The sequence below is a fragment of the Saimiri boliviensis genome, chromosome 12 (genome assembly GCF_048565385.1).
Source record: "Saimiri boliviensis isolate mSaiBol1 chromosome 12, mSaiBol1.pri, whole genome shotgun sequence".
NCBI classification, from domain to species: Eukaryota; Metazoa; Chordata; class Mammalia; order Primates; family Cebidae; genus Saimiri; species Saimiri boliviensis.
Genome location: NC_133460.1, coordinates 99122333 through 99148958, shown reverse-complemented (window position 1 = coordinate 99148958; position 26626 = coordinate 99122333). Strand labels below are relative to the sequence as shown.

Below are 26626 nucleotides of genomic sequence, written 5' to 3'. Positions count from 1 at the left end.
TGGCAATGTCATAATACACACAGAAGAAGGGGCATAAAGGAGATTGTTTTATTTCATTCATTTCGCTGTGATTTACTGAGCTCCTACCATGTGCCAGTCACTGTGCTAGGACCTGGGGATATAGTCATGAGAAAGGTGGCTGTGAGTCTTCCCTTTGTGGAGCTCATGGGGCCAGCAGCAGTGGCAGACAAGTGGACATAACATGCCAAGAATTCCAGGAGGGGCCCGCAGAGGGAGGGAACCAGGTTCTTCAGAAGTAAGGGGGATTTTTCTTCAGGTAGATAAACATGGCCAGGTGTGGTGGCTCATGCCTGTAATCTCATCACTTTGGGAGGTCGAGGGAGGCAGATTACTTGAGGTCAGGAGTTGGGGACCAGCCTGGCCAACATGGCAAAACCCCATCTGTATTAGAAATACAAAAATTAACCAGGCATGGTGACACACACCTGCACTTCCAGTTACTTGGGAGGCTGAAGCAGAATAATCACTTGAACCCAGGAGGCAGAGGTTGCAGTGAGCTGAGATCATGCCACTGTACTCCAGCCTGAGTAACAGAGTCTCTGTCTCAAAAAAAGAAAAAGAAAAAAAAAATACTCCATACTGGTTTTACATACATATGATTAAAATAAAACTGCACTTTGAAAGGACTTAGGATTCTCCATTCTAAGCCGGGCACGGTGGCTCAAGCCTGTAATCCCAGCACTTTGGGAGGCTGAGGCGGGTGGATCATGAGGTCAGGAGATCGAGACCATCCTGGTCAACACGGTGAAACCCCGTCTCTACTAAAAATACAAAAAATTAGCTGGGCATGGTGGCGCCTGCCTGTAATCCCAGCTACTCAGGAGGCTGAGGCAGAAGAATTGCCTGAACCCAGGAGGCGCAGGTTGCGGTGAGCCGAGATCGCCATTGCACTCCAGCCTGGGTAACAAGAGCCAAACTCCGTCTCAAAAAAAAAAAAAAAAAAAAAAAAAAAGGATTCTCCATTCTAGTCATTAAGCCTGAGATTGGCAATAAAATTTAAAGAAATTATTGAGGGGTTTTGAGAACTCAATAATCTGAAATCCCCTGAGTTTCTTGGGAATACCATTTCCCCAGGAAACATACTCATATAAATCCATTCTCATGCTTACTGACTGTTCTCTTACATTTTCTTTCTTTCTTTCTTTCTTTTTTTTAGACAGAGTCTAAGTCTGTCACCCAGGCTGGAATTCAGTGGCATGATTTTGGTTCACTGTGATCTCTGCCTCCCAAGTTTAAGCCATTCTCCTGCCTCAGCCTCCCAAATAGCTGGAATTAGAGGTGTATACCACCATACCCAACTAATTTTTGTATTTTTAGTAGAGACAGGATTTCACCGTGTTGGCCAGGATGGTCTTGATCTCCTGACTTCGTGATCCACTGGCCTCAGCCTCCCAAAGTGCTAGGATTACAGGTGTGAGCCACCATGCCTGGCCATATTTTCTTTTCATTTGTTTTTATAAAAATTGTGTTTCCTTCTTTTCTTTAGAAGTTATCTTGCCCCAATGTCAGGTAATTTCCTTTCTTCTGGTTATGCATTGAATTGTGTCCCCACAAAAGATGTTGAAGTCCTAATCTTCAGTACCTGTGACTGTGACCTTATTTGGATCACCTTAACAGATGATCAAGTTAGGACAAGGTCGTTAGGGTAGGCTCTAACCTAACATAAGGTGTCCTTATAAAAAAAGGAAATTTGGATGCAGAGATGGACATGCAGAGGTAGCAAATGGTGTGAAGACACAAGGAAAACCATCTTCAAACCAAGAAAGGCCTGAGCCTACCAGAGAGTAGCAGGGAGGAATGGACCAGATTCTCCCTCGCAGCCCTCAGAAGAAATTGACTCTGCAGACACTTTGACTTTGAATTACTAGTCTCCAGAACTGTGAGACAGTTTTTGTTGTTTAAACCACCCAGTCTCTGATACTTTGTTATAGCAGCCCCAGGAAACTAGTACATCTTAGCTAATGTGTAAGGTCCTTGTAAGCATGACACAAGTTACATATGTAAATACACGTGAAGGCTAGTGGCTGGTGTATTAGTCTGTTCTCACGCTGCTATAAGGACATAACTGAGACTGACTAATTTATAAAGGAAAGAGGTTTAATGGACTTACATTTCCACATGGCTGGGGAGGCCTCACAATCATGGCAGAAGTCGAAGGAGAAGCAAAGTCACCTCTTACATGGCGGCAGCCAAGACAGCGTGTTCAGAGGAACTGCCCTCTTATTCACTATCATGAGAAAAGCATGGGAAAAACCCACCCCATGATTTATCTCCCACCAGGTGCCTCTGATGAAATGTGGGGATTTATGAGAGCTACAATTCAAGATGAGATTTGGGTGGGGACACAGCCAAACCATATCAGCTGGTCCATACTGTCATCTTATTGCAATGTAGGTTTCAGCTTGGAAGTCATCAACATTATGCTTTCTACCCAGTGTCGACAGTTCTTCAGTGATTGGATACTTGGCTACATAGAGTGAATGGGAAATAGGGAACATCTGGGACATAGGAATGGGCAAGATGTTCCATTTCGGGACATAGGGAGCATCTGGTTATAACCACACAGATAAAGAGGACTTTCTACCATTATACAACAGCCATGGAAAGAGCCATGTGTTCAGATAGCAAGAGAACCAAGAAAGGTTCTAAGGAGAAGGAGTAGGTCAGGGATTCTGGGCAGAAACTACCTGAGATCCAGCCTCCTATAAACTTCCATTTTTAAAGATTTTTCCATCTTGATGAAGAAGAATTTTTTTTTTCTAGTCTCTGCATGACTCTCAGAGCATTCTTATAAATTTCTGATTTTGAATGTTTAACAGTGTCCTTTCTTCACTTCCACAGTAATGTTACGAATTATTAAGATAGCTCAGATTTTTTGAATCCTTACTCTGTGACAGGCACTGAGCTAAGTCTTTACATATCATATTATCTCATTTAAATCTCACTTAATTGCCTCAACAATTCTGCGAAGGAGATGAGGAAACTGTCACTTACAAAAGTATCTGGTCCAACTTCTTGGTAATAGTGGAGCCAGAGCTTGAACCCAACTCTGATCGTAGAACTTACGTTCTCACTACCTTCTGATTCCCTCAACACCAAGTGGCTGAGAATATGACACATTTTTACAGTTACAATGTACACTTAAAATAGTAACTACTAAACTGATTCTTAGAAATTGAGACCAAAGGTGTGTACAAAAGTTCCCTCTTGTTTTTACTTTTTTTATTTTTGTGTGTGTGACACAGTCTTGCTCTATGGTCCAGGCCGGAATGTAGTGGTATGTTCTCAGTTCACTGCAACCTCCCCCTCCTGGGTTCAAGCAATTCTGGTGCCTCAGCCTTCTGAGTAGCTGGGACTATAGGAGTGTGCCACCATGCCTGGCTGATTTTTGTGTTTTTAGTATAGATGGGATTTTACCATGTTGGCCAGTTGGTCTTGAATTCTTGACCTCAAGTGATCTGCCTGCCTTGGTCTCCCAAAGTTCTGGGATTACAGGCATAAACCACCATGCTGGGCCCAGATGGTCCCTCTTAAACGCTAGTTTGCTAACCAGATAACCTGCTTCCCCCATTTTATTTTCCCTCTGATTACATTTGCCTGAATTTTTATCCTTAATGTCTCTCTTCTTCTCAATAGTCTTTTTTTTTTTTTTAAATCACTCTAGGGTTTTCATCTTTAATGAAAACAAAAAAGATTCAGATCAGTAATTGAACACCTATTGAAGCCCATCATTGTGTCCAAATAATTGGTCATATAATCAGTATGGTCCCTACTCATGTGATGCTCCTTACAGACTTTTGGGAAGTCAGACAGTATGCAGACAATCACATAATTATAATCGCTTGAGAAAATATGTAGGATAATAAGAGAATCTAATTTAGTTGGGGCATCCAGGAAGGCCCCTCTAAGGAGATGACGCTGAAGCTGAGGCCTGGCTGATAAACAGGAGTGTGTGTGGTGGTGGTGGGAGCCATAGAGACTGCCTGCAGAGGGAAGAATGTGTCTGAGGTCTGTGCCATGTGGAATGAATCATGGCCACTGTGGCCGCAGCATAGTGAATGAGGAGGAAGGCTTCAGAGACGAGGTTGAAGACATGAACAAGAGACTGCCTGTTACTGCACATCATAGTAAGGGTTTTGGATTAGCATTGCTATACAAATTAATGTGGTAAAGACGCTTTAATTATTATCAAAAATGATTACAAGAAAATTTGAATGGCAGTGTGGTGTTCGTGGAAAGGTGTTTTTTTGTTTTTTGTTTTTTGTTTTGTTTTGAGACAGAGTTTTACTCTTGTTGCCCAGGCTGGAGTGCAATGGCGTGATCTCAGCTCACCTCAACCTCTGCCTCCCAGGTTCAAGTGATTCTCTTGCCTTAGCCTCCTGAGTAGCTGGGATTACAGGAGTCTGCCACGACCCCCAACTAACTTTGTAATCTTAGTAGAGATGGGCTTTCCTCCATGTTGGTCAGGCTAGTGTTGAACTCCTGACCTCAGGTGATCTGCCCACCTCAGCCTCCCAAAGTGCTGGGATTACAGGTGTGAGTCACTGTGCCCAGCCATGACACCATTTCAGTAAAGCTTTATTTACAAAGTTTTATATGTCTATCAGAATGGGTAAAATTAAAAGGACTGACAATACTAAGTATTGTCAAGGATGTGGAACAACTGAAATTCTCCTACATTGCTGGTGAGAGTATCAGCTGAACAACTCATTTTGGAAAAGTGTTTGGCAGCACCTTCAGAAGTGAAACATGCATCTTCTATACATCTATATACCTCTGTATGATACATCTGTGTGTGTGTGTGTAAACATATACACTATATATCTATAGCATGAATATCCACCAATGGACACATACAGTGATATTCATAGCAGCGTCAGCCATAGTAGCCCCAAACTGGAAAAACCCAGATGTCCCCAAACAAGAAAATGAATAAATGAATTGCAGTATATTCTTCCAATAGAATATTACCCAGAAATAAAAAAAGAATAAACTACAGATACACACAACTGCATGGACAAATCACGTAGACATTATGTTGAGCAAAAAGAGCCAAACATGGAAGAGAACATACTGTCACATGAATCATCCATGAAGTTCAAAACTAGCAAAACTAATCTTTCATGATTAAGTCCGAATAGTAGCTATCTGGAGGGATAGGATGCAGTATTGACTGGAAGAGGGTATAAGGAAACCTTCTGGGGTGTTATGTATGCTCTAGATCTTGATCTGGCCTGGAAAGTGGTTACATGGTTGTACACACGTGTAAAAATTCACTGAGTCATATACCGGAGATTTGTGAATTTGTAGGTAAGATATATATTTCAATAAAAAATTTAACATTAAAAATGTTACAATAGATTTGAATAAATGGGGGGAAGTTTCAAAAACTCAGAGTTACAAATTGCATATGTAGTATGATCTGAACTCCATTAAAAATTCATGGGAAAAAAATGGAAAGAAAATCTGTGGAAAGGTTGGGAGTGGTGGCTTATGCCTGTAATTCCAACACTTCGAGATTGACTTGAACTTCTGATCGCTTGAGCCCAGGAGTTCAAGACCAGCCTGGGTAATATGGTGAAACTCCATCTCTACAAAAAACACAAAAGTTAGCCTGGGATGGTGGCACATGCCTGTAGTCTCAGCTACTTGGGAGGCTGAGGTGGGAGGATTGCTTGAGCCTGGGAGGCAGAGGTTGCAGTGAGCCAAGATCTGTCGCTGCACTTTTGGGTGATGGAGCAAGACCCTGTCTGAAACAAACAAAAAACAAAAAAAAAGAAAATCGGCCGAAGAATTAATAGTGGTTTCTGGATAGAGGGATTGTATTTCCATTTCTCAATAGATTTCAGTGTTTTCTAAATTTTCTGTAATGTATGCATCTTATTTCCATATCAGAAAAATTGAAATGGGAGAAATAATCACAGAGTTGATTTTGACATAATTTCTTGGAATTGTAAATCAAGTTTGAAATTTTAGGGGTGAACTAGCAATTCAGAGATGGGCAAATTTAGAAGGCATTTCAGAGGGGTAAACCTGAAGGAGAACTGCAAGGAACCTTGTGTGATGTTTCCTTTGGTCCGCACTCTTTAGCCTACGTTGTTTCCATCCAGTTCATGAGTTCTGTAGTCTCTTCTGTGGTCCTTCAAGGATGTACGAGCTTTTTCTTACACTCTAACATGGTGATTTGAAACCCTTTATGATTTTTATCCTTAAAAAGCTCTTCTCCTAGCCTTTTACATTTTTAGGCATTACCATTTGCTCTGTTCTCTATTTTGAGGCTGGCTTTTCTTCCCTGCTGCACCATATGCCAATGTGAGTTTAAAAAATTAATTGTGCCAAGCCATTCTCTCCTCCCCCAAAATAAATAAATAACCCCAGACCCCCCTTCCCTCCCGCCACAACACACACACGGAGCTCCAAATGATCCATCTGTCCTATTGAAGATATCCACCACCCACTTCATCCTGGGGCAGGCTATTTTTGTTTGCTTTGTCTTGAAAATTCCTATGTTGGAAGCTTTAAAGAGTACATTAGTTTCCATCAGAAAATGAAAAGCAAAGCACTTTGTTCTCCTGTTTCATACCTATTTCAGGGCTGTGCACAAAGAAATGATCAATAAATGCTGATTGATGCAGATCATGGTCTATGCCACATTTCAGATTTTTCTGTGCACATTTTTACTATTGATTGCATATTTATAATCATAAAATGGATTATGAAAGTGGTGATATTCTCTGGAATCCAATATTTTCTGCATCTCTTTTCTGCAAACCTGTTTCCTCTTAGGTGAGTTTAATTACTGAATTTTCAAATTCTCTGTGGTATCCAAGGATGACTGGAAGCCTTCTGTGAGTGGTGTTTGTTTTGTTTTGTTTTCAAACTGCTTCTCTCCCTTTCCTTGCCAGGGTAAGTAATAGCATTATGAAGTGTTACTGGAAATTTTAATCAATAAGATGTACATGTCTTTAATTAGGATGCTAGGAAGTACTGCTGAGTTTGATTGTTTAGCTAATGCAATGAGCTAAGAGACTCAAGCATTTATGCGCACAGGGTCAATTTGAATAAATTTGAGCCTAGATGGGCAGTTTGATATTTTTTCCAAGATAACCTAAATGAAAGATTCATTTTAAGGTCCAAAGTTCATAAGTATTTGGGAAAGCAGTTCTTCCGAAACAGACATAGAAATGAGGGAGACTAGCTTTGCTTTTAAGAAGTTCACAGTTCATTGATTCCTTTTCTCTTTCATCCATGCCTGTGGCTCAGCTCTCACCTCTGGGTGGATGGATACTGCAAAAGCTATCCCTCCTGCATGAGACCTAGAGTAGCATTTTCAGCTGCCTGCTGGACACCATTGCATGGATGTTCTGATGACCTCTTAAGCTTGTTATTACATCTGAACTTAACTCATTGTTACCACCAAACTCATTATCTTTCCTGTGTTTCTTACCTAAATGGCTCTAATTTTTTGCAGCCAGTCTCTAATCTTTGAGATTCTTTTTGATGCCTCTCCTTACATTGATGCCTCTCCTTGCATTCAAGCTAGTCATGGCAGTGTGTACCTGTAGTCCTAGCTACCTGGGAGGCTTAGGTGGGGGAATTCCGTGAGCCTGGAATTTGAGTCCAGTCTGGACAACATAGCAAGTCCCCATCTCTTAAAAACTAAATAAAAGAAAGGTTAATTTCCCCTTTATCAAGCATCTGTGTCCTTTTTCTTCTGTCCATTTGGCTATCGGGGCCATCTCCTATAAATAGTGTCCATCCTCAGTATGGCTGGGAAAATGAATCCATGTAAGAAAGGAATGGCCCAGTGGGGTATTTTCTATTTATGATATGATCTTAGAACTATCTTGTTTTCCTTATCTACTGATATCCCTGTCTCACTTCGTTTGCCCCTTGGTCATCAAACCTGTCTGTCTCTCCTCCCACCTCAACCTAGGTCCAGTGTCCTTTCTTTTCTTTCTCCTCTCAAACACTGATGCATAACTGACTACTTCCCCACAATTTTTTATTCAGTATTTGTAGAAATAGTTCTTCCAATGGATTCCCTCACTCAAGCACTGCCCCCTTTCAATTTGGTGCAACTAAAGTCTGCCCATCCCCTAGTACTGCCCACCTGGAAGCACCCCAAACCTTGGCCCGTCCCAGCCAATGACATGGTGTCAACACTGGCATGCTTTGGGATTCCAAAGGTGGAAATTGCATTGGTTCTCATTTCCAAAAGCTCATGGAATCGATGTTTGCTGCAAGGTAATAGCACCTAGACCAGGCGTCCCCAAACTTTTTACACAAGGGGCCAGTTCACTGTCCCTCAGACTGTTGGAGGGCCCCACCACATGCTGTGCTCTTCTCACTGACCACCAATGAAAGAGGTGCCCCTTCCTGAAGTGCGGCGGGGGGCCGGATAAATGGCCTCAGGGGGCTGCATGCAGCCTGTGGGCCGTAGTTTGGGGACACCTGACCTAGACGATGATTTCTAACACATTGGAGAGAAGTGTTGATTTTTGCATGGGGTTACATGCTAGAGGTAAAACTCAATGGGGGAATATGGATGAATCTCAAAAACATGCTGAGTGAAAGAAGCTGGTGTGAATGGATAAATATTGGATGGCTCTATTTATATGAAGTTCTGGAATGTGCAAAAAGTGATAGAAATGGGAACAGCTATGGTGTGAGGGCAGGGATTGACTGGGAAGGACCACAGAGGAACTTTCTGCAGTACTGGAAGTGTTCTGTATCTTGACAGACGTGTGGTTTTCATAGGTGAATGCATTTGTTAAAACTCATCAAATTGTATACTTAAGATCTATGCTTTTTACTGTATGTAAATTATATCTTAATTTAATAAAGAAACAAAAAAATTAATTCAAGGGGAAAAATTGCAGAGTAAAATGTGTTATAGTATTCTACTAGTGGTTAAAGAGAAAAGACTGTATGCATAGGAATAAACAAAATAATATAATAGGAAGAGGAGCAGATATGCTCTTGTATTTATGATCAGGAAACATTTGCTTTGGAAGTGCTACTAGTTAAGATCATACACTCAGTTGTTTGGGAATACATGGTCACTTTTGCAGTGGTTCATAGCGATTAAAATCTCATTTTATAAATTGTAAGGTATAGATTTTCTCTGTGGAAACTTCAAATGCTTCTAAAAATCTTGCACCTGCTGCCTTCCCCCTGTACCCAAAATAAATCACAACTATTTGGTTTAAGCTTGGTGAGTAGGAGGGTTTATATTACAGTCTTTATGATAACTAATATGTGGATCCCAGACTGATAGCCTAAAGGGCATGGTAGGCCTGTGAACATGTTTTGTTCTGTTGTGTTGGGGAGTGGAGATGTGGACAGTGGTGCTTTTTTCTTTTTATGAGTTGCAAATGTTTGAAACTTGGGAAATTTCCTATAAAAATGTGAACATCTGGCAACACCTGGGTGGCTTGCATTCTAAAACAGCAATAACTGCTTGGATCTGAGTAGTAGCTCCTCTCTTTATAAAATTAAGATATAATTTACTTTATATATATCCTACCATTCACAGTTATCTCAGGATCAATCTATTGCCGCCATTAAAAAAAAAATTCTACTCTCAGTCCTAGTTTAATTTGCAACCTCTGGATTTACATTTATGGAACCCCTCCTATGTATACATGAGGGAGATGTTATATCTGTTTTACAGATGAAATAACCAAGCTTCAATAAGAACTCACCTGAGGTTGGTTAGTAGCAAGTAGCAAAATCAAGATTTGAACTAGGTATTCTTACCCCCAGAGTCTACACGTTTACTGACAAAGTTGTTCATTTTTTACTTTTAACTTTGGTTTCATCTATTATTGAGTAAAAAATTACTACTTACCTCTGGTTGAGTTCTGATTAGTTTCTTTGTGACTTATTTTGGTAGAATAATCCTTGGTCTCCAAACTCTATTGATTTTGCATCCCTAGCAGTGAAAAAGAAAAAAATGCATAATACATATGTACATTAATTATTGGTAAATAATAAACTTGTGCTCTATCACTATTATGTATGTTTTAAAACATATATGTATTTAAAAGTCTTAAAGAATAAGATTACATATATGCATATGTTCCAGAATTCTCTCTCCACACTGCAGAAAATTATGTTGTAGGTATTGCACACCCTATATTGTCAGCCAATAGATTAAGTGATGCCTGGACAATGATTCTGCCTGAAAGCATTTTCATATCAGAGACTGCCAATTTTGTATCCAATAAATTGACCCTTCTAGATACAGGATTCAGGAGAAAGATCACCTGATTTGCCCACACTATGGAAAGACAGCAGAAAGTTCTCCATTGTTAGAAAAGGTATTGTCTCTCTGTAGCCACATTTAAAAGACTGTATTCTAAAACCTTCTATAGCTGTGAACTTCAAAATAGCCAAAGGCATCTTTTATCCCTATTAAGGCCTAGGATTCGCCTTTGGTGAGTTTAGGTTCTTTTCAAACATCTAGTTTTGACTGTGGATTTAATGCAGAGAAAAGCAGTACCCTCCTGGGTCTCAGTTTCTCAGTCTGAGATGTGAGGGCTCCACCTCGCAGGACTTCTGCTGTGATTAACAAATTTGTGGTTTTAACTACTTGGACAAAACAAGCACTGAGAAAGGCTGTTAATGTTGAATCTGTGTGAAATGTATTTGTGGATTGGTGCCAGCAGTTTTCCCAGAATTCTGGTACTCTAAAGAAAGAATGGCAATTGAGTGTGCTTTTCAAGGCTTGCTTTACGCCTGCTCAAAGGTCACACCATGTTATCTCTTTAAATAGAGTTGTTTACATGCGGAGGGATAGGATTTTCTTTCTAAGGGCTTATCCATGTCCTTTGACCTCCTTCCCATCAACTTGTGTGATCTGAGCGAAGCTTTCTTCTGGAGCATTCTCTGTTTGGAATATTCTTTTCTGCCCTCCCTTAACCTCCTTATTTCCTTAGTTTGTCCTCAAGGCCCAGATGGGACGCCACATTCTTCACAATCCTACAAGCACCAGATTGACGTAATCTTTCCCTCTCATGCACTTTGAAAAAATCAGAGTGTAGCATCGAGGGAATGCAAGGGAACACATTTGACACACCCCTTGCGGACTCCACAGAAGGAAAGCCTTGTGTGTATGCGTGGCATCGTTGGGAATGCAATAGAAATACATCAAGTTGTTCATGTAAAATGTGAAACATACACCGTATCTCTGTTCTGGAATATTTTCTTTTATTAAGAAAGAAATGTTAGGCCATGGCTCGTGCCTGTAATCCCAGCACTTCGGGAGGCCGAGGCAGGCGGATCACCTGAGGCCAGGAGTTTGAGACCAGCCTGACCAACATGGCGAAACTCCATTTCTACTAAAAATGCAAAACTTAGCCAGGCATGTTGGCACACACCTGTGATCCTAGCTACTCAGGAGGCTGAGGCAGGAGAATTGCTTGGACCCAGGAGGCGGAGGTTGCAGTGAGCCAAGATTGTGCCACTGTACTCCAACCTGGGTGACAGGGTGAGACTCTGCCTCAAAAAAAAAAAAAAAAAAATTAAAAAAATTTTAAAAGACAAAAAATTAAAAGGGATCATTAACCATATCCCCAAACTCTAAGCCAAACCCCCAGACCGCTGTAACGATACACTGGCATGGTATTTACCAAGTTGCCCTGTAGTTAGGCACATCCAGGCTTGGTCTCCTGCTAATGTGTGTGCTCTTGGTGGGCCCCTGCATTATTCATCATGAAGGCTGCTGATACCTGGTCCATCCTACTATAGGCACTTAATGAATGTTTTAGTTAGCTCACCGACTCAAAGGTTGGAGAAGGGCCTGCACTGATTTTGATCCAGTCTCCTGTTCTATTTCTTATCTTGCTTGCATATGTCTTGTGACTGTAAATTCCAGGAGTTCTGTGAAGTTAAAGCTGAAGGCCGCAGGTGAAAGATCTCAAAAAAGGAAGCCAGTGAGCGAGAAGCCCTGATTACAGCATAGTCAGAAAATAGGTTATCTGGGGTACCGGAGATTTCCTAGTAAATTGACAGTGAACATGAGGTTTGCCAGAGTGAGTCAGAGCTTTTCAGTGTTGAGAGAGACAAATTATAGATACTTTAAATGGTGCCATTCGAAACGCTTCCCTCTGCGTTTTTCCTCCTGGGAGAGCCATGGCGGTGAAGCTGCAGCAGGCAGGCACCACGCACCTGCTTCAGGGTCAGCACCTCCGTCAGGGGAGGTGCAGAGAAGCGCTGACGCTGGGGTTTCTGGTTCTACGCTCAGCCATTTATCCCACCAGCAAGGATAGCCTGTCTCCTAATTACCAACCACTGGGACAGCTTCCTATGGCCACAGCTGGCCAGGGCCTCTCGGGCATGTGCCTGCCACTTAGTGCCTTCCAGTTCAGTGGCTGTTAGATACACTCTAACCAGGAGGAGGATAATTATATCTTGCAGCTATATATGCGGTATAGAAGTTCTCAGACAACATGGTATAGAATGTGCAACTTTTCCTCTTTTAGCAGAGCGTTAATAAAGGCCAGAGTGTGTTTTGTCTTTGATACCTGCCTTTTTGAGTATTGGCTACTCATATTTCACAGTGACTTCTTTTTTCTTTTCTTTTTCTTTTTTTTCTTTCTTTTTTTTTTTTTTTTTGGAGTTTCGCACTGTTGCCCAGGCTGTAGTGCAGTGGCGCAATCTCAGCTGACTGCAATCTCTGCCTCCTGGGTTCAAGCGATTCTCTTGCCTTGGCCTCCTGAGTAGCTGGAACAACAGGTGTGTGCCACCACACCCAGCTACTTTTTTTGTATTTTTAGCAGAGATGGGGTTTCACCATGTTGGCCTGGATGGTCTTGATCTCCTGACCTCGTGATCCGCCCACCTCAGCCTCCCAAAGTGCTGGGATTACAGGCATGAGCCACCACTCCCAGCCTTCACAGTGACTTCTTAGAATTACCAAACGTTATTTACAAGGCGTTGAGTACAAGTATGTACAGAGCCTCATGCAAAGGAAACAGTGTGACAAAGGCAAGACCCCGCACTTCAGCAGCTTAGCAGCTGGCAAGGGAAACAAGAGAGTCTATGGGTAACCTTATTGCCAGGCAGGTTTACAAATACCATGGGAGAACTGCTATTTGGGGAACAAGATCAGAAGAAATTGATTCTAGCCAGAGTGATTCTGGAAACCTGTATGGAGGAGGTAATGTTTGAGCTGCATTTTTAAGCACAGGTGGATTTTTGGAAAGTTCTAATGGGAAGGAGGTTGAGGAATTTCAGGAAAAGCAAAGGAAGCATGGGAAGGGTGAAGAGATGTGTCTCAGGCATAGAGAAGGTTTGGCTGCTGACAAAGACTGCATGCAGCCTGGTGGATTGTGTTGTGTGGGCAGCAACTTAGTGCCCTGATTCTATGGAGAAGATTCACTGGAGAGTCTTGTCTACGATATGGAGTTTGAGTGCAGAGGATGCCTGTGACCCCAGTCAGCTGATCTTCATCTGTGCCTGCTTCCTTGAAGGCATTCCAAGCCTGCCTCTCATTGCTCTTTGGGAACTTTGCCTACGCAGAGTATTGTCAGAGAGTAATTTGAGACACTTGATGCCTGTTAAACTAATTATGCTTCAGTCCTCAGAGTGCCGTGGTGCTCTCAATCCTGAATGTTCAGCAGATTTTATGTAGTGTCTGAATTATTAATGGGGAAGATATGGAAGAGGGTGCTTGGCTGCCTGCTCCATTTTGAGCAGGTCTTGGGTGAGTGGCGTTACGGGAAGAGAAGCAGCTGCTTGCAGAGGGATGGAGGAAGCAGGCCTTCCTGAGGAGCCCTGCCCAGACCGGAGCCTGTGCCAGTACGCTCAGAAAATCACAGCCTGCTTTGGAGGGATGGGTAAGACCCCTTAAACATTGGGCTTTGCAGAGAAGATGCCCAGGGCTGACCGTGCAGAAGGACTGAACTTTAGGACTTGCTGGGAGCAGGGAGCAGGAGTAGCCGCTGCTGTGCGGGAGAACCTCACACGGACTGAGTTGTCACTCTCTGGAAGTCCAGTTGTACCCCCTTTTCCTGGCCTTCCCACTTAATCTGTTCTGTTTAGCAGCAAAGATCATCCTGACTTGTGAGCAACTGCAGGTGTTTCTGGAAGGTGTGCTGAGCTCTTTCTGTTTGTTCATTTGGGTTAAAAACAACAAACAAAAATGAAAAGTAACCCTATTATCACTGAAGGAGCCACAGGCTAACTGCAGACCATTTCCTTAGCAAACTAAATTCCATCAATATTTGCATTGTAAGGTGGCGATTTGCTCTCTATGAAAATTTTATTTCTTGGTGAAGAACAAGTAGATCCTAGCAGATGATTTAAGCCAGGAGGGGACACTTGTCTGAGAAAAAGACTTAAGTCGTTACATAAAATAAAATTAAAGTCTGTGTTCATTTGTGGAGAATCACTGTGACTGATGAAAAAAGAGCAGTCATTGTGGCATCTGTTCCCCGAGCACTTTGTAGCCCCAAAACGCCTGGTTTCGGGCTGGGGCTCATCGCATCAGGTGTTTATTGAGCTCTTTCAATGAGCAAAGGCTGGGTGCCTTCAGTGCCCCTTGGTGAATTTTCCCACTGAAGGTTCATTTTCATAATTTATCATAGAAGAGCTTGACTAGGTACAGTGGAACTGCTGTTAGAAAGATCAGAAATTTCCTATCTGGTAAGATACACAGGCCAGCAAAATCTTGGGCAGAAGTTCAACGTTTGTAATTATCGTTAGCTCTGTAATGTGGGGCATGGTAATAGCTTATCATAGAACCATAGAGATGGTCAGAAAACCCACTCCTTTGCGATTGCTGTAACTGTAGTTTTATGTGGGCTGTGGCAGGAGGTAGCAATGAAAGACCTGAATCCACTGGTGCTCCTTTAGGGTCTTCCCCAGCTGTGCTTTCCCTGGTGAAGAGGTTGCTGTCAGGCAGCTACCACTGTAAGTCTATTTTTAAGACTGGAGGTTTGGCCTCCACTGGGTATTTAACCTGAGCATGTGGAGGAGGGTAAGCGAAAAGCTCTGAGCACCTGGGGAGTAGAACTTACTTCACAGGGGTCTGCAGTCACTACTGCCAGCATCTGAACTCCCATCTCCACTGCCTGAGAATAGTCAGCCGCCTCACATTTATATGTAGTTTGGTTGTCTTTAAAAGCAGACAAACATTTGTTATTCTCATCAGCCCTCTTTATGATCCACATGTAGTTTACTTTCCATCCTGACCTAAAATTCTTAAATCGGATCAAAATTCTTGCATTTAATTCTATTATTAAGAATTTATTTTTTCCATTTTACAGTCTCTTAAAAGACAGTTGCATCTTGAACTAAATACACGGATCTGTAAACTTGTTAAAAAAAATTTAGGAGTGTCCTATGTGTGCTCTGCAGATACAATGGCTAAGCATTGAGGCAGAGTTAATGCAGTGGAAATAGTTTTTGTGGGCAATACTTGACGAGTTTAGGGACCAAGAAAGCAGAATAGCTTTGTTATGGAATTGTTATCCTTTTTCTCTTTTCTTTTCTTTTTTTTTTTTTTTTTTTTTTTTTTTTGAGATGAAGTCTTGCTCTGTGACCTAGGCTGGAGTGCAGTGGCACAATCTCAGCCCACTGCAACCTCCACCTCCCAGGTTTAAGCAATTCTCCTGCCTCAGTCTCCCAATTACCTGGGATTACAGGTGCCCACCACCACACCCAGCTAATTTTTAAAAATTTTTAGTAGAGATGGGGTTTCACCATGTTAGTCAGGCTGGTCTTAAACTCCTGACCTCAGGTGATCTGCCTGCCTCAGCCACCCAAAGTGATGGGATTATAGGTGTGAGCCACTGCACCTGGCCTAGTTACCCTTTTTCTTGGTAAGGATGATGCTGGGTTTGAAGGAAACAATCTTTTTTCTGTCCAAAGTCTATGTGTGTTGCTGTGTTCTAGATCCTGCGCTTAAAGTGGCTGCATTATGTTTCTCTATAGAAGCACATGTATATTTCACAAAAAGACTATGTAAACACATATAAGCAAGTAGCTGCTCAGGTTCTCAGTTTGCAAAGAGCAGAGCTCTAGGAAACCCAACAAGAAAGAATTAACGGTGAAAGGCAGAGCTTCCCACACTGCAGTGTTTATTAGAAAACACTTTAGAAGAACCTAGTAGGGCTGAGGTGGGCCTCAGGGATCTGCTTCTCAAACAAACGCGGCCAGAAATCACATTTTGGGAAATATATTCTTTTTTTTTGGATGAATGAATGCTACTTTTTTTTTCCAGTTGTAAATATATATATATATATATATTTTAATTTCAATAGTTTTGGAGGAACAGGTGATGTTTGGTTACATAGATAAATTCTTTAGTGGTGATTTCTGAGATGTTGGTGCACACATCATCCAAGCAGTGTACGCTGCACCCAATGTGTCGTCTTTTATCCCTCACTCACCTTTTGAGAAGCATTGATAGAACATCTTACATTGTATATCTGAAGGGTCTTCAAAATAGGCAAGCAGGGAAAAGAACACAGACAGATTGTTTTACCTGCTTTATAAACTGTTTTTGGAGGAAGACTTCGGAGGTTGGTGTTGGGCTTAATTCCCAGAATTTTGGAGCAGAAATTTTGAGATGTGACTTTGGTAGTGGTGGAAGTCCTGTGTTTCTGCTTTCCCCAAGTCTGCCTCAGTCTGAGTGCCTCTAGACAGTGTCCGTTTCTTCCATTCCCACCATGCTTCCCACTGGCATAGAATAATTCTAGCACATTATTGGCTTGGGAGTAAGAAGACCTGGCTCCACCCTAGGCTTTCTGCATTGTCGTGAGAAAGTCACATCTTCTCTGAGACTTACCTTTCTTATCTTAAAGGCTGGCATAGATCATTGCTTCCTGAGTGCTGGCACTAGTCTGGAGAACATTTAGAAACATAAGTTCCCGACCTCTATGTACAAAGAATCTCCAATTTTTTTAATATGTTTTTTCAAAAGTTCTACAGTTTTTTTTTTTTTAATTTTTTGAGACAGAGTCTTGCCCAGTAACCTGGGAGTACAGTGGCACAATTGTGGCTCACTGTAACCTCAAACTCCTGGGCTCAAGCAATCTTCCTGCCTCAGTCTCCCAAGTAGCTGGAACTGCAGATGCAGGACACCACACTTGGCTAATGTTTTATTTATATATTTATTTTTCTGTAGAGACAGAGTCTTGCTATGTTTCCAGGGCTGGTGTTGAACTGGGCCTCGAGCAATCCTCCCGCCTCACCCTCCCAAAGTGCTAGGATTACAGATGTGAGCAACCACATGTGGCCTACAGATGATTCTTATGCACAGCAATATTTGGGAACTACTGGACTAGATTACCTCTGATGGCCTTGTCAACTCTATAATTCTATTCTAGGGTTTTAGTGAGAAGAAATTTGTGTTAGAACCTAATAGCCTAATGACAGAAGGAGTATGGGTTTATTCATTTTCACTTGTGATTTTTGTATGGTTGTGATGGTCACATATTGTACTTCATCTTACTGTGTGGATGTTAAAGAGTAAATGATTGTAAAGTGTCTGTTCATATCCTTTGCCCACTTTTGAATGGACTTGTTTGTTTTTTTCTTGTAAATCTGTTTTAGTTCTTTGTGAATTCTGGATATCAGCTCTTTGTCAGATGGGTAAACTGCAAAAATTTTTTCTCATTCTGTTGGTTGCCAGTTCACTCTAATGAGCGTTTCTTTTGCCGTGCAGAAGCTGTGGAGTTTGATTAGGTCCCATTTGTCTATTTTGGCTTTTGTTGCCAGTGCTTTTGGTGTTTTGGTCATGAAGTCCTTGCCTATGCCTATGTCCTGAATGTTTTTGCCTAGAGATTTTCTTCTAGGGTTTTTATGGTGTTAGGTCTTATGTTTAAGTCTTTAATCCATCTGGAGTTAATTTTAGTGTAAGGTGTCAGGAAGTGGTCCATTTTTTGCTTTCTGCACATGGCTAGCCAGTTTTCCCAACACCATTTATTAAATCCTTTCCCCGTTGCTTGTTTTTGTCAGGTTTGTCAAACATCGGATGGTTGTAGATATGTTGTGTTGCCTCTGAGGCCTCTTTTCTGTTCCATTGGTCTATATCTCTGTTTTGGTACCAGTACCATGCTGTTTTACAAAAGAAGACATACATGAGGCCAACAAATGTATGAAAAAATGCTCATCATCATTGGTCATTAGAGAAATGCAAATCAAAACCACATTGAGATATCATCTCACGCCAGTTAGAATGGCGATCATTAAGAAATCTGGAAACAACAGATGCTGGAGAGGATGTGGAGAAATAGGAACACTTTTACACTGTTGGTGGGAGTGTAAATTAGTTCAACCATTGTGGAAGACAGTGTGGCAATTCCTCAAGGACCTAGAAATAGAAATTCCATTTGACCCAGCAATCCCATCACTGGGTATATATCCAAAGAATTATAAATCGTTCTACTATAAGGACACATGCACACGAATGTTCATTGCAGCACAGCTTACAATAGCAAAGACCTGGAACCAACCCAAATGCCCATCGATGACAGACTGGACAGGGAAAATGTGGCACATATATACCATGGAATATTACACAGCCATCAAAAATGATGAGTTTGTGTCCTTTGTAGGGACATGGATGAACCTGGAAACCATTATTCTCAGCAAACTGACACAAGAGCAGAAAATCAAACACCACATGTTCTCACTCATGGGCGGGTGTTGAACAATGAGAACACATGGACACAGGGAGGGGAGCACTACACACTGGAGTCTGTTGGGGGGAAATAGGGGAGGGACGGGGGGTGGGGAGTTGGGGGAATAGCATGGGGAGAAATGACAGATATAGGTGAAGGGGAGAAAGGCAGCAAATCACACTGCCACGTGTGTACCTATGCAACAATCTTGCATGTTCTTCACATGTACCCCAAAACCTAAAATGCAATTAAAAAAAAAAAAAAAGAATATGAGGTAGTTAAAAAAAAAAAAAAAAGGGTAAATGATTACTGAGGTTGTCCTTTTTATTTCAATATACTAATTCCGTGAAGGTCCTGCTACCTTGTAATTTTGTGAAAACCCAAAGCTACCTACACATTAATTCTGTCTCCATCATATCATTCTGCAATCACAGAAAACACATGAAACAACTTTAAGACAGTAAACATTGGCTTAATGGAATGAGGCAGAAGGATTTTCCTAGTACTAAGAGGAGGGGTCCCCCTCTAGAAAATGGAAAGGAAATGATTGTTTACTATGGCCTAGAGCTGGATTTATCATGAGTTAAAGCAGTGGATCTTGAATCGAGCCCCCCACCCACCCCACCTGTGAGATCTGAAATACTGGAGAACTTGGAATTATTACCCTGGGATTTTTCTGATAGACATTTTTGGATTACATAAGATATGTGCATATATCCCTACCCCTATTCTCAGTACTCTTACCAGATGATACTGAATATTCTAGGAGTATTTGCAGGAGAATTCTTTTAGATATTGCAGCTATATTCTTTCTCTTGTTCTGGATATTAATCTAACTTTCAAATATGCATTCATGCTTGAGACTGACAGGCTCAAGTTGCTGGCAGTGGCTGTTTCTGCACCTAGTCATCTGACCGGGAATATAGGGCCCTAAGCTGTTGAGGGTAATCACTTAAATACATCTCCCTTAATCTTCTTTGCTGGGCAGTGAGAAAAGGAGACAGTAAGGAGCCAGGGGAACGGAGAGCATTGAGGGGCAACTCCGCTCCTTGAGCTCCTGCTGCCCATTTCTCATTTCTTGGGAATCTATGCCAAGATGCCTTCCTTCCTTGGCCTCAAGTGTCTGGGGAAATTGTGCAGCTCTGAGAAAGGCAAAGTCACCTCATCTGAGAGAACCAGTGCCAGGGGCTCGAACCGAAAGAGACCAACTGTTGAGGACTGGAGGGTCTCTGGGACCTCCTTCCCCGCTCACAGGCGTGCCACTGTCACTCATTTGCTGTATCTTTGTCCCGAGGACTACTGCCCACGTGGGCACATATGTAACAGCGCTGATCCTTTTGGTAAGTAAAATAACCCACTCTGGACATGGTTTTGTCTTTTGTGATTGGCGTAATTAAGAGAGTACTATCCAGCTCATTCTTCCGTAATGTGTTCTCAAAGGAAACACTATCTTTAATATATAATTAATGGGGGTGAGGGTGGGAGAGATGGAGAATGTAACATAAGTACAGCTATGGAGCTAAATTCCAAGGGTATTTTTGTCCAGGATTTTATGATCTTCAGTAACAAATGTATCTGTTTCCAAACATTGTATGAATAATTGTCAGTAATAGGAAGTATAATGGAAAAGAAAGATCTCTATCCATAGATGCTGTCCTTTCATATGACAAAGAATAAATGGAAAGGAAATAGTCAAGGCCGGAGATAGACACCAGCAAAAGATGACCAAAGTAAAGCTGAGCTCCAAATTGTGTCATTGTGTAGGGAGCACTCATCTTGTGAAATGTTCTAAAAAAATAAAAAATAAAAAGCCTTTTAATATCCATAGAACTTGTTGAGGCTTCTTTTCAGTGAAGCTCATTAAAACATGTCAGTCATCCCTCTGCCTGGGAAAGAGGTGGAGAAGGCCCACTCTGAGGATAGAGTTATTGCACTTGGGAGTTTGCAGACCTGGAAGTTATCATGGTGCCTTTATTGATGAAGTTGATACCTACCCAACTGCTCACGCCTTGTCAAAGTCAGCACTAGAATTAGTACAGGAAGCAGAAGGCGATTAGCCGTGGTTCCTACAAATGTATGAAGTTGAATCAAATAAACCAGGAAGTATAACATATTCCTCATCATTCTTGGACAGCCAGAGTTGGATTGGATTCAGTTTAGCTGAAGTAAGGGAGTTAAGATGTTCTGTTTTGTTGCAGCTTTCAATAGCATTGTTGAGTGATAATTCATATGCTGTAAAATTCACCCATTTAAAGTATACAGTTCAGTGGGTTTTATTATGTAACTGATATGTGCAGCCATCACCATGGCGAATATTTTCATTGCCTCAGAAAGAAAACCTGTACTCTTTAGCTATTGCCTCCCCACCTCAACAACTTTACCCCCACCTCCCAGCCTTAAGAAATCAAAATCTACTTTCTGCCTCTTAGGTTTCCCTATTCTGGATATTTCAAGGGAATGGAATTTATAATATGTGGTCTTTCTTTTATGGCTTCTTTCACTTAGTGTGTTTTCAGGGTTCTCCCACGTTGTAGCACGTGTCAGCACTTTATTCCTGGTTATGGCCAAATACCATTTCACTGTATGGATATTTCACATTTTGTTTCTCCTTTCACCAGCTGATGGTCATTTGGGTTGTTTCCAACTCTTGGCTGTTATGAATAATGCCCCATGCATATCCATATAAAAGGTTTTTTTCTTTTTTTCATGTCAGATGGGTAATGTGTCAATGTCATAACAAGGTTTGAGGGTGGCATTCCTCACACATGAGTGCATGAACACATCAAAAGGATCATTATATACAAGTTTTTATGTGGACATAGGCTATGTTCAGAACTCTTGGGTATATATCTGGGAGTGGAATTTCTGGATCATATAAAAACGCTGTATTTTACCTTCCGAAGGACTTCTAGATTATTTTACAAAGTAACTGCTCCCTTTTACATTCCCACCAGCAGCAAATGAAGCTCCCAGTTTCTCCACATCCTTGGCAGCATTTACTATTATGTGACTTTTTGTGGGGGGATGGAGTTTTTCTATGTTGCTCAGGCTGGAGTGCAGCAGCACAATCTCGGCTCACTGCAACCTCTGCCTCCCAAGTTCAAGTGATTCTCCTGCCTCAGCCTCCCAAGTAGTTGGGATTACAGGCATGTGCCACCCCACCTGGCTAATTTTGTATTTTTAGTAGAAATGGGGTTTCACCATGTTAGCCAGGCTGGTCTCAAACTCCTGACTTCAGGTGATCGGCCTGCCTCCGCTTCCCAAAGTGCTGGGATTATAGGCGTGAGTCACTGTGCCCTGCCTTATCTGACTTTTTTATTCCAGCCATCCTAGTGGATGTGAAGCGGTATCTCGCTGTGATACACAGAGCTTTGGCTGGGACAGAGAGGGCTGACAAGCAGATCAGTGCTCAGGGAGAACAGGATATTGACTCCAACGGCTGCTGATGGTGACAGCTCCTTATCTCTTACTCTGAACAGTCTTCTTTTCATGATCCCAGGCCGCATCTCTTTTTAGGGGAGCAGGGAGTGGGAATGGAGAAACTGTGCCTTCTGCCCAGCATGCTTACAAGCTATGCTAAGAACTTTGTTCTGAACCCGCTGATCATGCCTATTGCAGCGAGGGACACTTCCCTCAAAAATCAGATCCTCATACTAGTGGATACCTAGAATCCCTTTATTGAGGAGAAAAGTGTTTTATTCCACAAATAGGAATAAAAATGAAACATGTAGATTTCTGCTGGAGCTAACACTTTATTGTGAATGACTTCAGTGCTTCTATGGAATGTTTCTACTCAAAGAGACTCAAATCAGATGTGTTTGGAATGAGCCACTGTTGCTCTTGAAAGAGATAAGATCTGTTGGGAGGAGGAGGCAGGAAGGCAAGGGGAAGCCAGGTAAGCTGTAGTTGAATGAAAGTATGCTGGATAGTGACTTATCAGCAGTCCCTGTGAGAGAATTAAGGTATCGGAGAGAGTTCTGGATACAGGAAAGGTAATCTCATTGGGATATCCATATCTTAGTGGAGGCAGATAAGGAAATCTGGGAGATTAGTTAAGAGTGTGGCTTTGAGGTTGGACATTCCAGAGTTTGACCCCCAGCTCTTCTACTTTGTAAATGTGTTTCTTAGGGAAGTTAGTGATTCCAAGTGCATTTCTCTGTCTGTAAGGTAGACAGGGAATGCATACCTTATATGACTGCTTTGAGCAGGCCTATCCCTAGAGTAGATGGGGCCCTGGGCAAATATTTTTTGTAGGGCTCCTATCTGTATAAACAATTTAAGTCACCCCAAATCAGTGTGTCAAGAGCTAAATCTTTTTCAATCATGGGAAAGAAATGCCACACCAGCCTGAGGTAGTGATTGCTTGCTAGGCTTGTAACCTAGAATGGAGCCAGCTCCAGGGCCCCAAGAAACTCCATTGACTCTTGGGCTCCTTGGGGCATCTGGCCAACCCCTTGCACAGCATGGGAGAGGTGCAGAGGATCACTAGAGAAATCTGTGAAGAGGAGGCTCAGATTCCTCATCCAGACAGCACTGCTGGCCCCAGCAATCCCAGGTACCAGAGCACACTTAGACATTTTCGAGGCAAGAATGGGGTTAGGGCAGGGCTCTGCTTGCCCATGTCTAAGGGTAGTATTGATTATGAGGACTAAATGAGAACCTGGCTGGGCATGGTGGCATGTGCCTATAGTACCAGCTATTTGAGAGGCTGAGGCAGAAGGATCATTTGGGCCCAGGAGTTCAGCCTGGGCAACATTGCAAGACCCTATCTCAATTTTAAAAATTGTAAATAAAGATAAAAATAAATTTAAAGGATGAGAACTTGCATATCAAAGTGTTCAGTATAGTGGCACACAAAAGCATCCACTAAATGTTAATTTCAGTAATAATAATAGACTTGCAATATAGTCAGCATTAGTCATTTTGGACAGTCTCTACAGAAGCTGCATTTAAAAAATAAGAAAAAATCATTTATTGTTGTTAAAAATAGTGATTTCTATTGTTTGCCTTCCACACTGTGAAACAATAGAGACCCAGGACTATAGATGCAGCACAGGACATGGGGTTCCCAGGAAGTCACTGTATGCTCAAGCATCCTCCAGGACAGGTGCCTGGAGGAAGTGCGCCCTCCTGCAGCCATGCTTGTTTCTGTGCTATGAAGCACCAGAGAGTTCAGGAGCAGCTCCTGGCAGGGTGCTTGGGAATATTTAGCAAAGGCCTCCTGCAGCTGCCAGAAAGATCTCAAGATGCTGCAGCTTCCTGTCATTGTCTGGTGCTCAACCCCTGCTTGGAGTTGTGCTGGGCTCCTTGATTTTCCAAGTGTCCCCATGCGTATCTGTCCTTTGTCATGCTCAAAACAACCCTTGGATGTTGCAAGGGAAGAAATTGTTTTCCTCATTTCACAACAGCAATGAATTAGCAAGAAGATGGGAAAAGTGGACAAAACAAATTTATCAGTAAACATACAAAACAGCTTCTGCAAAAATATGTCAGTGAACACGTATCAGTGAAATAGATCAGTGAACGTACAAAACAGCCTCTGCAGCTTCTGGTTGTAGATGTAGTACTGTTTTAGAAGAACATCTGTCATTCACTGGGGGCCTGCTACATCTCAAACATTGTGATAAGCTTCTTTCATGGTTTGGCTTTGTTTTAGAGACAGGCTTTCCCTCTGTCTCTCTGGCTGGAGTGCAGTGGTATGAACAGGGCTGGCTGCAGCCTTCACCACTTGGGCTCAAGTGATCCTCTTGCCTCAGCCTCTCATGTAGCTGGGACCACAGGCACATGCTACCGTTTCTGGCTAATTCTTTGGTATTTGTTTGTTTGTTTGTTTATTTGTAGAAACAGGGTTGTCCAGGCTGGTTTCAAACTTCTGAGCATTAAACAGTCTTCCTGCTTCAGCTTCCCAAAGTGTTGAGATTATAGGTGCAAGCTACCACACTGGCCTGTGCCAAGTGTTATGATTTTTCCATGTTTGACATGGAAAACTCAGTAACTCAACAAAGCAGGAATTACTTTTATTTCATTTTGCAGAGAAGGAAACTGGGGCATATGCAGTTAGGAGACCTGCCAAAGGTCACTAAAGTACTCGATTTGGGCCCAGGTCTGCCTGACACCCAGGTTCATGGTCTCAACAACGATACCATTCTGCCTCAGCCCGAGGAGCATGAGTGGGTCGTTCATGAGGTATGCTGAACGCTGGCACACCTAAGTTTATAAATGCTATTGCTAATTAAGTACTTCAGCAGCTCAAATTTGAAGACTCCCATAAAGTAAATAGTTGTTGCCAGGAAAATTAGCAAAGATTTCCTTCCTTGAGCTCGTAAATACAAGCTATCTGTATGGAATGTTCCCTTACTCTACTGTAGGAAATTAGGGTGAAGTTGTTTTTTTGTTTTTTTTTTTTTTTCCCCCCGAGACAGAGTTTGGCTTTTATTGCCCAGACTGGAGTGCAATGGCGTGATCTCAGCTCACCACAACCTCCACCTCCTGGGTTCAAGTGATTCTCCTGCCTCAGCCTCTCTGGTTGCCAGGATTACAGTCATGTGTCACCATGCCCAGCTAATTTTTTATTTTTAGTAGAGACAGGATTTCTCTATGTTGGTCAGGCTGGTCTTGAACTCCTGACCTCAGGTGATCTGCCCACCTCTGCCTCCCAAAGTGCTGGGATTACAGGTGTGAGCCATGGCGCCCAGCTAGAGTGAAGTTTTTGAACCTGTGTTTCTTTCCGTCCTTTGGAGTGTTTGGGTCTTGTACAAATGGAAGAACATATTTAGGGCAATTATCTTCTTGACAAATAAGAAGAGTCTGGCATTGTTATCAAAAGCCCCAAGGATATCTGGAGAGGATTCAGTGATTATGTTGTCAGCTGAGTCCAAATCCCAAAGCAGAATGTTCTGGACTGGAAAGCAGGGACCAGAGTAGACTTGGCAGTCCCCTCCCTGGAGAAGCAGTTCATATCCCAGAAGATAGAACGGTGGTTCATCTCTGATCCAGGCACCTGCTGGGACCTTTCTGTGAGGTGCGGCACACCCAGGGCTTGTCTTCCCTTGGGATGGTCTCCCGAGACCCAGATACTCAGATTATCACATAACTGAGAGAACCTGTTGGGTACATTATTGTTTCTTTTTTTTTTTTTTTTTTTGAGACGGAGTTTCGCTCTTGTTACCCAGGCTGGAGTGCAATGGCGCGATCTTGGCTCACCGCAACCTCCGCCTCCTGGGTTCAGGCAATTCTCCTGCCTCAGCCTCCTGAGTAGCTGGGATTACAGGCACGTGCCACCATGCCCAGCTAATTTTTTGTATTTTTAGTAGAGACGGTGTTTCACCATGTTGACCAGGATGGTCTCGATCTCTCGACCTCGTGATCCACCCGCCTCGGCCTCCCAAAGTGCTGGGATTACAGGCTTGAGCCACCGTGCCCAGCCGCATTATTGTTTCTTAAAGCAGCAGCAATCTGTTTTCAAAACTAAGCAGAACATAGAACACTGTAATTTTTTTCTTTTAATGGGCTCTTCTTACCCCATTCACTAATCCACAACCCCAGGCCTGTATGTCAGAGGGCTAGGGGAAGCGTCTTGGGCATAGTAGGCCAAACGCCACAAATGGCTTTGTTGTCAACAGTGTGAAGACAGCATATTCTTCAAGATGCTGTAGAGCTTTTCATTTTTTTGTTTTCTTTCTTTCTTTCTTTCTTTCTTTTTTTTTTTTTTTTTGCTTGAGACAGAGTCTCACTCTGTTGCCAAGGCTAGAGTGCAGTGGCATAATCTCGGCTCACTGCAACCTCTGCCTTCCTACCTCAGCCTCCTGAGTATCTGGGATTACAGGTGTGCACCACCACACCCGGCTAATTTTTGTATTTTTTTTTTTCTAGTAGAGACAGGGTTGCACTATGTTGGCCAGGCTGGTCTCGAACTCCTGACCTTGTTATCTGCCCTCCTTGGCCTCTCAACTGCTGGGTTTACAGGCATG

The 26626-nt window shown here is 42.4% G+C and overlaps 1 protein-coding gene and 1 pseudogene across 20 annotated transcripts in view; one reads left to right on the top strand and one right to left on the bottom strand.

Annotated features, from left to right (window-relative positions):
* The window catches only part of ABLIM1 (actin binding LIM protein 1), a 403495-nt gene that overhangs the window by 147093 nt on the left and 229776 nt on the right, over positions 1-26626 (top strand). Inside the window, exon 1 of one of the 20 annotated variants that reach the window (XM_074382926.1) lies at positions 6826-13865. The exons of 16 other annotated variants lie outside the window; for them this stretch is intronic. In XM_074382926.1, coding sequence (XP_074239027.1) covers positions 13775-13865 — 91 coding nt within the window. In that variant the 5' untranslated portion in view covers positions 6826-13774. Of the gene's footprint in view, positions 1-6825; positions 13866-18819; positions 19997-26626 lie in introns of those variants that run through there. 3 more of the 20 variants (XM_074382930.1, XM_074382932.1, XM_074382931.1) reach the window with 3 other exon arrangements.
* On the bottom strand, positions 21364-21448 carry LOC120362588 (small nucleolar RNA U13; annotated as a pseudogene).